Genomic DNA, 12,172 nt, shown 5'->3' with positions numbered 1-12,172 from the left:
TTTTTAAACGAGCATTTTTGGCAAAGTTAGGGCATGACCACACGTGGCGGATTTCCTCCGCAACTGTCCGCATCAATGCCGCACAGAATCTGCGTTGCAGATTCTGCTGCGGATCTGCACAAAATGTGCAGAAAATTGATGCGGACTAGCTGCTGCGGACTGCGGGAAAAGTGCTTCCCTTCTCCCTATCAGTGCAGGATAGAGAGAAGGGACAGCACTTTCCCTAGGGAAAGTAAAAGAATTTCATACTTACCGGCCGTTGTCTTGGTGACGCGTCCCTCTTTCGGCATCCAGCCCGACCTCCCTGGATGACGCACCAGTCCATGTGACCGCTGCAGCCTGTGCTTGGCCTGTGATTGGCTGCAGCCGTCACTTAGACTGAAACGTCATCCTGGGAGGCCGGACTGGAGACAGACGCAGGGAGTTCTCGGTAAGTATGAACTTATATGTTTTTTACAGATACATGTATATTGAGATCGGTAGTCACTGTCCCGGGTGCAGAAACAGTTACTGCCGATCGCTTAACTCTTTCAGCACCCTGGACAGTGACCATTTACAGACGTCTCCTAGCAACGCTCCCGTCATTACGGGAGCCCCATTGACTTCCTCAGTCTGGCTGTAGACCTAGAAATACATAGGTCCAGCCAGAATGAAGAAATGTCATGGTAGTAAAAACAATACGCTCCGCAGCACACATAAGATCTGCGGACTTCATTGCGGAATTTTGACTCTCCATTGAAGTCAATGGAGAAATTCCGCCATGAGTCCGCCACTGCTCCGCAACAGACAGAGCATGCTGCGGACACCAAATTCCGCTCCGCAGCCTATGCGGAATTTTACGCCTCGTCTAAACGAACACTGCTAAATTAAAGTGTAAGTCAATGGACAAACGGCACCGCTGCGGATTAACGCTGCGGAGTGTCCGCAGCGGAATTTAAGTGAAATTCCGCCACGTGTGAACCCGCCCTTATGACCATTTTTATATTTATGCAAATGAGGCTTTCTAAAGTACAACTGGGCGTGTTTAAAGTTATGTACAACTGGGCGTGTATTATGTGCGTACATCTGGGCGTTTTTACTTCTTTTACTAGCTGGGCGTTCTGGCGAATCAGCATCATCCACTTCTCTTCGTTAACGCCCAGCTTCTGGCAGTGTACAGACACAGCGTGTTCTCGAGAGATCACGCTGTGACGTCACTCACAGGTCCTGCATAGTGTCGGACGAGCGAGGACACATCGGCACCAGATGATTCTGCAGCAGCATCAGCGTTTGCAGGTAAGTCGATGTAGCTACTTACCTGCAAACGCTGATGCTGCTGCAGAATCAACTGTAGCCTCTGGTGCCGATGTGTCCGACACGATGCAGGACCTGGGGCAGGAAGTGAGTGACGTCACAGCGTGATCTCTCGAGAACACGCTGTGTGTCTGTGCACTGCCAGAAGCTGGGCGTTCTGAAGAGAAGTGGATGATGCTGATTCGTCACAACGCCCAGCTAGTAAAAGAAGTGAAAACGCCCCGATGTAATGAACACAATACACGCCCACTTGTACTTTTACTTTAAACACGCCCAGTTGTACTTTAGAAAGCCTCATTTACATAAATATAAAAATGGTCATAACTTGGCCAAAAATGCTTGTTTTAAAAAAAACAAAAACGTTACTGTAATCTACATTGCAGCGCCGATCTGCTGCAATAGGAGATAGGGGTTGCAAAATCTGGTGACAGAGCCTCTTTAATCTGTATGGCTGACAATGCAAATGTTTTCGTAAGATACGCCATACCGTGGTTTTTGGCACATATATTTCCATACTAGTAAGGCCTCATGCACACGACCGTGTTCGGTCCGTGATATACGGTCCGCATGTCGGCCGCTTGTCCCGGACCGTACAAAGTACAGGGAGCCGGGCTCCTAGCATCATACTTATCTATGACGCTAGGTGTCACTGCCTATCCACGTAACTACTGTCACACACTAAAACATGATTACAGTACGGGACAGTAGTTCCGCGGACAGGCAGTGAGCCCTATCGTCATAGATAAGTGTGATGCTAGGAGCCCGACTCCCTGCACTGTGTTCGGTCCGGGACATGCAGCCGACATGCGGACCGTATATCACGGACCGAACACGGTCGTGTGCATGGGGCCTTAGCCTGGTAGATTTTCTCGGACTACGCTCATACATGGCTCTAAGGGCTCGTCCACATGTTCCGGAATTGCCGCATTTTTTCTGGCCGGATAAAACGCAGCAGAATACAGTAGCAGTTTAGTGGATGAGATTTAACAAAGCTCATCCATATGCTGGTTAAAACTTCCAAGCCGAAATTGACCTGCGGTGTGTAATTTTCGGACTGCAGCATGTCAATTCCTGCTACGGAAAGTGTGCAGAATTGCTGCGTTGTTCATAGGAGATGTGTCCATCTCCTAACATTGGGAAAAACGCCGCAATTTACGCACCATTTTCTGCCACAAAAAAACGCAGGAAAATGGTGCGTTTTTGCCGCAGCGGAAAGCCTTTGACTTTCGACGGAATTGCTGCAGAAATTTTCTGCAGCAATTCCGTTGTGTGTGGACAAGCCCTAATACTGTGCAAGTCTTTGGGCGGCACAGACTTTTCCCATGACATAAACACCCAGTGGTTTTGAATTGCTTCACCCAACGCGAAGAGCTTATTTACCAAATTTATTGTGAATATTTCGCTGTAGTGTCACAACAGACCTGTTCTTGCAGACTCCAACACGTAAAAAGCTTTTCCTTCCTTCGTTGTCACCATCTTATGTCACACTATGTAAGGATATTTCAAATTTGGCTCTTGAAAATGAAAGCTGTGCTGTGATTGGTTGCTATGGGCAACTAAACTAGTTTTGCTTTGATTTTCAGTCACTGGCCATTTACCCCTCATGTTACTTGATCTACAGGACTTTACTTTTGCACCATCCTTTTGGAATCGCCCTGTATAATATTTAATGGTGAGACAACCCCTTCAATGTAGCTCAAGGGTGATTGCTGCATCATTGGCGCTCGAATGATTGACCTTCCAAGTGCCAGACAATAAAGTAAATCAATTCCTGGTAATCGGGCAAGGGAACATTATTTGTCACATGCCAGGTTACCATAATTTCTGGACCATGAAGTGCCATATAAAAATAATTTTACTGGAATATGAATCAGTCAGCAAACTGTGTAAAGGCGGCAACTTCAGTCACAATCATTTCTCAAACATAAATGATTTTAACTCCACCTTCTGGTCAAGCTGAACATTGCAGTTTCTGTTTTCTGTAAAATGTCTATACACCTAAAATAAATCTAAAAAATAAAGTGTAAGTATATAACATAAACGTTTATTTCATTCTCATTTGTTTGTAGAATTAAAAAATAACGAAAAGTAAAAAGTGCCCTATATAAAGATGGCTGAATCAGGGTGTGTCACGTGACATTTCAGCGCTTCAACCAATAAAAACATAGCAACGGTAGACGTATTTGATTCGAATTAACGGCCCGCCTATTTGGGGCCTTGCTGAATGAGCGTGCCCTCAGTCAGACTGTTCCGACAATGCCTGCTCATTAAAATGTATCGAAACGACAGTTTTGTCAGTGAACTTTAACTGTATTGTAAAAAAAAAAACCGTAATGTTTGCCGGCATCATTGTTTTCAAATAATTATTCTTCCAGACATTTGTTTATTGACGCTTTTTTCTGCAAAACGGATCAGGCGCTAGGAAAGACACTTCCGCTCAGTCTTACAACGTCTTATCCAAAACAACTGGGCGCGAAAAGAGCGTTCAGCTTGAAAGTGCAGTGCCGATCCCTAGCTCCTGAGGTGAGTGAGTGAGTGAGTGAGTGAGTGAGTGAGTGAGTGAGTGAGTGAGTGAGTGAGTACTCCTAAGTGAGTGTGTAGTTTTGCCGTGTTTGTTACCAGCGCTGCTTTATTTGTGGACTGACTGGTGGCTATTTACATGGTACATTGACAGCATGACTCGTGCTGATGATTGTGTATTTGTCAATAAAGTGTGTTGCACATAAGCTCGTCTAAATAGTAATTCCCATAAATAAAGACACCTGTTCCTTGAATTGTCCCCATCCTGTCAAATTGTCTGTTTCTGGGAAAGCTGAGATCTAGTCAAGGTAAATAGAGACCGGTGCTAATGATTAGGGGTCTGAGCCTTTTTACCCTTCGTCGTATGTAGGTAACGTGTACATTGTTTTTATCAGGCCCACATAGTAAACCGCTTTTCCTAGTAGGAGTTTCATTCCCTGATGAATCTTCTGTAACATAATGGTGCAGATCTATCAAAACTGCTTGTTGCCCATAGCAACCTTGCAGAGAACAAAATTTTTCCCAGAGCAGCTTAAAGTGTAGCTAAACGTTCGACAAACTAATGACATGTCATAGTGACATGTCAGAAGTTTGTATTGGTGGGGGTCCGAGCACTGAGACCCCCACCAATCGCTAGAACGAAGCAGCTGAAGGTCTCGTGTGAGCGTTCGGCCGCTTCGTGTCTGTTCGGCTTTTTCCGGAAATGTATCGGAGTACGGACTCAATAGAAAGTCTATGAGCCAGTACTCCGATACATCGGCTTTCCGGAAAAAGCCGAACAGACGAAGCGGCTGAGCGCTCACACGAGTTCTAGAGATTGGTGGGGGGTCTCAGCGCTCCGACCCCCACCAATACAAACTTCTGACATGTCACGAGGACATGTCAGAAATTTGTCAAACGTTTAGCTACACTTTAAGAAATAAAAGCTGAGTTCTGATTGGTTGCTATGGGTAACAGGGCCAGTTTTACTGTTAGACATTTTCGATAAATATTCTCCAGTGTTTATAGGATGATAGGACATCTGTTCACACTGTAAATTAGTAATGTTAGCGTACTCTACGTGTGCCAATATAATATCTACACTCAACATTGAAATTGAAAAAATAGAGGTTGAATCCAGCGCTTCAGAGTAAAACGTCCAATCTTTATTTCTTGTTAATTAAAAAATAGTACGTAGTGATCTAGTAAGAACACGATGCTGCTGTGTAAATGAATGGAGAGAAGTGTATGACACTGATTGGTCAGCGTCACTCCTCTGTACAACGCCCACTTGGTCATATAGTAAAACACGCCCAGTTGTCCATTAAGAAAGTCATTACCATAAAGCTAATATAAGTCATAACTGTCAAAAATTATCGTTTTTCTACATAAAAAACACTGCTGTAATCTACATTACAGAGCCGATCACATCATGTGCAATATAGGCCACTTATAATGTGGTGACAGATCCTCTTTAACATGTCTATCGATCCTGTGATTTACGCAATTCCAAAACTATTCCTCCTTTGTGTTGAAATTTCAATGTTCAGTGTATAAAGTAGGGATGTCACGATACCAGAATTTGGACTTCGATACTGGTACTACGTGTAGTATTGCGATACTCTATACCAAAACGATACTTTTGCCAACAACAATAACAACAATAATAAAAAAATAAGATAAAGTTCTTCCGTTTTCTGATGTTGGGCACATGTTATTAATTTTGAACCTCCATTTGCCTCACATTAATACTAATTAATCCCATCATGTTCCTCAGTTATAATGGACAATGTTGGGTTAATGTGTGAGGTACACGATGAGGTTAATTCATAATACCTCGTGCCTCACATAAAATATAAACTGCTTTCTTTCACTTATTAATAACCGCGTAATCATAAATGACGCTATATACTTAAGGTCGTGATGATACCGAATATGTGTATATTTTAAGTATTGCAACTTATTTTAATGTTTGTTTTAAAAAATAAAAAAAATTGTTTTTTTTATTTAACATTACTTTTCTATTTATTTATTTTGAACTTTTTTTTTTTTTTAACTTTAATGTACTGGCATATATCTATATACCAGTACATTAGCCTGTGTACTGATAGTACACAGGCAGTTGTTAGGACATACCTCTGTATGCCCTAACAGGAAATATGGTGAGACAGCCCTGGGGTCCTTCAATGGACTCTGGGCTGTCTGCCCATATATGGTATGGCCTTCGATCCGTCACAGGGATTCCCTGTGACTCGATCCAAAGAGTATCCCCCTTCTCATTTACCCCTTGGATGCTGCGGTCAGCTTTGATCGCAGCATTCAAGGGAATAGCGGCAGAGATGAGAGGTTTCTCTGATCTCCGTCGGTACAGCGGGACTGCGGCTGTGATACAGCCATTGCCCCGCTCCTGACAAGTGCGTGCGCGGTCAGCATGAGGAGATGCGGCCAGAGCTAAACTAATGAGCGGCGGTGCAGGCATTGAAGACAGAACATGGGGGTGTTTTGCAGTGCGCCCGCCATGTTCTGTGTTCAGTGCCTCCAATCATTAGTGCAGCGCTAGTCGCATCACGCTGACCGCGTGCACACGTGTCAGGACTGAGGAGCGGGACAATGACTGTATTACACAGCCGCAGCCCCGCTCTGACTACATACATGTGTTACAATGCTAAGCTGTGCAAGGGCACAGCTTCGTATCGAAATACATGAATTAACGGTATCGAACAGTTTGAGGGTGCACGGCATCGAAACCGTTTTGAAGTTTCGATGCATCATGCGAACCTAGTATAAAGCGTTAGGCAGTGATGTTTGGGTGGGGTATGGATCACTAAACAGTCAGATTTGGTGGTCACACTTCTAGGAAAGTGGCCATGGTTGTCACCCAGCGTTCCCAGAAACAAATATGTTTAAGAAATAACTGAAAATGATTTGAACGTTGATATGTTTAGGCTCTGTTCACACTGCTGTGATGGCTATTCATAACTAAATGACCACTATGTCGGATCCATTTTAAAGCGGAAATCAACGATTCTTGATGTGCCCCAGTAAATTATAATAGGGCGGTCAGGTTCCGGCATTCTTGACGATAAGAATAGCACTGTAGATGACTATGGCAACCAATTATGGCACGACACAATGTAACAGGGCCCTGCAATGATTGGCTGCCACTTTCACTACATAGGTTTCTGCTGTAAATGTGTTGTGTTTGAAAGCCACTTCCGAGTCTTTGCCTTGCATTTATCTTTAATGCACGTAGTTGCGTATAGCAATGCTTGTTATATTTATGTAAATCACCTTGTTCCCGTACAGGTGGAGCGGCAAAAAGATGCACATAAAGTCCATTATTGTTGAGGGTTTTAAGTCCTATGCTCAAAGAACAGAGATCAATGGCTTTGATCCACTTTTCAATGCCATTACTGGACTTAATGGCAGTGGCAAGTCCAATATCCTGGATTCCATTTGCTTCCTACTTGGCATTTCTAATCTTACCCAGGTAAATTATGGACACATGGAAGTTATATAGGAACAAAGCAGAAACTAACTTTTTTTTCCCCCTTCTTCTCTATAGCCTCATGCTTATTGTATTGCTCTCATTAGGGCTGCTAGAAGCTCCAACTTGTACAAAGCCTTAAAAGGGGTTGTACAGTCCCTAAAAATTGATGGCCTATCCTCAGGATAGGCCATCAATATCTGGCCGGTCCCGGTCCAACTGCCGGGACCCCTGCCGATCAGCTGTTTTGTAGGGGTTGCAGTGCTCATACGAGCGCTGCCTCCCCTTCATTCCATTCACTGCTCACACTGAATCGCCGACACAGCAGTAGCATCGGTTCACAGTATTACAACCTTCTCCCATTGAAGTAAATGGGAGAAGGCTGTAATACTGTGAACCGCCGCTAATTGCGTGTCTGTAATTTACAGTAACCAAATAAGGGAAATTAAGGGCGCTCAACTAAACGGGGGTGGGGGGGGGGTCCCGGCAGTCGAATCCCGACCGATCAGATATTGATGGCCTATCCTGGGGATAGTCCATCAAATTTTGGGGACTAGAGAACCCCTTTAAAGGGGTTCTCCAGGACTAATCAATGTTAGTCAGGATGAACCACCTTAATAAATCTATACATGTTTCTGATTTCATACAGAGGCTTTTCTGTCTGATTCATACAGAATACAGAGGCCGCATGGAGAATATCTCTGTCCTTGTGATTTGTAAGAGTTATAAAACATTTGTTCTCATTGATCAAATTGTCTGACTTGTACTCCTTTGTTAGGTAAGAGCTTCCAATTTGCAAGATCTTGTGTATAAAAATGGTCAAGCTGGAATAACTAAAGCCACAGTAACTATCACTTTTGAGAATCTTGACAAAAAGCAGAGCCCTCTAGGATTTGAGGCACATAATGAGATTACGGTGACCAGACAGGTAAGTAGTATTTCACACCACCACATCCCATGAAGCACCTGATCTTTTTTTTTATGGGATTCTAATATATATATATTTTTTTCCAAGGTTGTCATTGGTGGCAGAAATAAGTATTTAATCAATGGAGTCAACGCAAACAACACTCGTGTGCAAGATCTTTTCTGTTCTGTCGGTCTCAATGTTAATAATCCTCACTTTCTCATCATGCAGGTATGTACTGTCATGTAAATGTGGACTTGGTATGGAGCTAATGACTATGGTCATGCTTGCATGCCAATTTTTATAGAACTGCGCTTCTAATGTGGAAAAAAAAACATAGCCATAAGACGTTGATGAAAATTTTGCCCCAGATCCCCACCCTGTAAAACCTACAGACATCGTCCCATGTCCCCCACTGTTATGTCCATCGTTCATGTGACTGATTCTCCAATGCCCTTGTAAATCCCTTTAATAAAACTGTACATCTTAACGTGGAGCTAAATGTTCGACAAACTTCTGACATGTCATAGTGCCATGTCAGAAGTTTGGATTGGTGGGGGTCCAAGCACTGAGACCCCCACCAATCGCTAGAACGAAGCAGCTGAAGGTCTCGTGTGAGCGCTCAGCTGCTTCGTGTCTGTTTGGCTTTTTCCAGAAATAAATGTATCGGAGTACGGACTCATAGACTTTGTATTGAGTCCGTACACCGATACATTTATGACATGTCAGAAGTTTGTCGAACGTTTAGCTCCACTTTAAGCCTTAGTTTCTGTTCATTCTGGTATGTAACATTTCATTATAGAGGTACAACTTGATGTTACAATATATAAATTTTTGCTTCATGTCCTGGATCTATAAATTGTATTTTTATAGTACTTTCCCAAGTCCGTGTCGATTTTATATCGCATGTATATATTTTCTATTTATTTTCAGGGCCGGATAACTAAAGTTTTAAATATGAAGCCTCCAGAGGTAAATATAGTTCTTTATGACTAGCGTAGTGTGGTTCACAGCTGAAGCACAACCATGCTTTATTACATGCAATTTTGTGAAAAGACTAGTTCCTGGCAGTGCTCGAAGAGCTGATGTGAAACTGCAATTGTGGTCTTTACGTTCAATTTTGGGGGTGCCGTTTTTTTCATATGGGAGAAAACTAAAAAAATCAAGGGCATGCTGCAGTTTAAAAAACAAAACAAAAACACAGCCAGTCTTAACCCCTTAGTGACCAGCCTATTTTAGACCTTAATGACTAAACTGTTTTTTAAAATTTTCGTTCGATGAGCTATAACTTTTTTTTTTTTTGCGTCAGCATAGCTGTATAAGGTCTTGTTATTTGCGGGACAAGTTGTAGTTTTTAATAGCACCATTTTGCGGTACATAGAATCAATTGATTAACTTTTGTTTGGGGGGGTAATAGAAAAAAAAACTTTCGCCACACTTTTTTGCGTCCTAAATTTGTGCCGTTTACCGTGTGGTATAAATAACACAATAACTTTATTCAGCGGGTTGTTACGACAACTATACCAAATAGATATAGATTTTGTATGTTTTACTACTTTTACACAGTAAAAACACTTTTTTTTAATTTCTTTTTTTTTAAATTATTTGTTTTTGTGTCTCCATATTTCAAGAGCCATAACATTTTTATTTTTCCGCCGATGCAGCTGTATGAGGCCTTTTTTTTGCGGGACGACTTGTAGTTTTTATTGGTACCGTTTTGGAGTAGATGCGACTTTTTGATCACTTATCACATTTTTTTTTAAGGCAGGATTCACAGAAAACAGCATTTTTTGATTTTTTTTTTTTTTGTTTTTACTATTTTTTTACGACATTCACCGTGTGGGTTAAATAATGTAATAACTTTATAGTTGTGGTCGTTACGGACGCGGTGATAATAATGATGGCGGCTGCGCGAAAATAATGATGGCGGCTTCGCGAAAAGCACACAGCCGTGCATCCATATGAACATGACACACGGAGCTGTCAAGTGCCTTTTGCGCACGCAAAACGCCGCGTTTTTTGCGTGCGCAAAACGCACACGCTCGTGGGAATCCGCCCTTACAGAAACTAGCTCAGCTGCTTCCGAATAACCCATCCTGCAATCCACTGTCCGTCCTGTTGGATCACGCAACCGCCTCACCTTTCAGGAGATACAGTAGGTGTGGGTCACACCTCTGGGACCCACACCTATTCGACATCTATGACATATCCTGTGGATATGCCTTTAAAGTCTGTCATGACACAACCCCTAAAAAAAAATCTTGTATAATACACATATTAAGATCAATTCCTTTACGTATGTAATATATACTGTTATTTTGTCATGACTTTCAATTTAGAAGTTTGGCATGTATTAGAAGTATCCACGTTCATTTTGTGTAGATTCTATCTATGATCGAGGAAGCCGCAGGCACCAGAATGTATGAAAGCAAAAAAGTGGCTGCTCAAAAGACTATTGAGAAGAAGGAAGCCAAGCTGAAGGAAATCCAGACGGTAAATAGTGGTATTAGCACTACTCCAGAGCAGTCTTTATTATTGGATTTGATGATACAAATATGTATAGCATACCTAAAAACTTGTGTTCTTTTCTAGATATTGGAGGAAGAGATTACCCCAACTATACATAAACTTAAGGAGGTAAGTGTAAATTTAGTGTTCACTATAATCTGTTAGCCCTTTCTGTCTTGTGATGTACCAACATGTGAACAGTGCCTGCGCCATCACTTGCCGGCTGTATTATGCCGCCAATACCCCGCTCTAACGCCTGGGATCTCAGTAACTTGTAAGTTATTTAAATTTGGCCATTTAGACCATAGTGACGAGGGCAGGTTAGGAACAATAAAACCCAGCTGCAAAATTACATTCTGGTGGTTTAGTGGCTCCAAACTTAGGGACAGATTCCCTCTATGGCCCAAACTAGGCTGCGGCCTGACAGCGGCTTAGGATCACGCTCTGATTCATAAATGAGCATATCAGCCGCCGACATCATCAGGCTCATTGTAGAGTAACGGGGGCACCTAGAAAACATTAAGTAAAGGAAGCAATGCAGGTATTTCAGCAGATTATCATTTCTGGGGACATGACTGGTTCTCTTTAGGTGTAGCTCCTGTCCTCAGACTTTTTGCTGTAAATTGTAAAGGGAACCTGTTATTTGGAGTAGCAAGACTTAAGATTGCTATTATACGGGACCGTTTTATTTCTATCCTACAATAATATAGACTTTGCAGCCCATTCGCTCTGACAATTAGAGCAAGTAGAGCTTCAGTTATTTTTTTGCAATTCTTTTTTTAAGGAATTCTACAATACAACAAACATATAGTATATGTGGTTTTGCATGCACAGCAAAAAATGACAGATTGGGCCGTTAGGCATCATTCAAATCAGGAAAAAACAGATACAATTGATTCGAAGCGTATTTAGACTAGATACCGTGTTTCCCCGATAGTAAGACACCCCCGATTGTAAGACGTATCGGGGGTTTCAGGGGGGTCGGCTAATATAAGCCGTACCCCGAAAGTAAGACATATGTCTTACTTTCGGGGAAACACGGGGGTATTGCCGCCTCCTGCCCACTTCCGCGCCGCCCCCCTCTCCATACGTCACTGCGCCGTCCTGTGATGGCGCGGGTACTGAGACTACCCACGCGATCAGCGGCAGGAGCACGGCTGTTATACACAGCCTGGCTCCTGCTGCAACTGCCGGAATCGAAGCGCGCGCCGATTCCGGCAGTTTAACCCATTAAATGCCGCTGTCAATAATGACAGCGGCATTTAATGTGTTTGACAGAGGGGGGAGCTCCCTCTGTCACCCGATCGGCGCCCCCGCAAACAAATCGCGGGTCGCCGTCGGGTTTCCATGACAGCCGGGGGTCTAACAAAGACCCCCAGGTCTGCCTTCAGCATCTGCCTGTTAGGCGATGCCGGAGGCATGACCTAACAGGTTGCCTGTCAGTTTTACACTGACAGGCAATAATGCTTCGGTATACG

At 43.0% G+C, this 12,172-nt stretch overlaps 1 protein-coding gene across 2 annotated transcripts in view; it reads left to right on the top strand.

Moving 5' to 3' along the window:
* The first annotated feature begins 3,586 nt into the window (after positions 1–3,586).
* SMC2 (structural maintenance of chromosomes 2) overlaps positions 3,587–12,172 on the top strand; it is a 52,049-nt gene continuing 43,463 nt past the window's right edge. The window contains exons 1-7 of one of the 2 annotated variants that reach the window (XM_075825615.1): positions 3,587–3,816; positions 7,099–7,282; positions 8,058–8,207; positions 8,295–8,417; positions 9,120–9,158; positions 10,569–10,679; positions 10,779–10,823. In XM_075825615.1, the coding sequence (XP_075681730.1) occupies positions 7,115–7,282; positions 8,058–8,207; positions 8,295–8,417; positions 9,120–9,158; positions 10,569–10,679; positions 10,779–10,823 (636 nt within the window). In that variant the 5' untranslated portion in view covers positions 3,587–3,816; positions 7,099–7,114. The remainder of the gene's footprint in view (positions 3,817–7,098; positions 7,283–8,057; positions 8,208–8,294; positions 8,418–9,119; positions 9,159–10,568; positions 10,680–10,778; positions 10,824–12,172) is intronic. The other variant, XM_075825616.1, reaches the window with a different exon arrangement.

This window comes from Rhinoderma darwinii, chromosome 1 (assembly GCF_050947455.1).
Source record: "Rhinoderma darwinii isolate aRhiDar2 chromosome 1, aRhiDar2.hap1, whole genome shotgun sequence".
Taxonomy (NCBI): domain Eukaryota; kingdom Metazoa; phylum Chordata; class Amphibia; order Anura; family Rhinodermatidae; genus Rhinoderma; species Rhinoderma darwinii.
The sequence above is the reverse complement of the archived record's forward strand: the minus strand, read 5'-3'. Positions and strand labels throughout refer to the sequence as shown.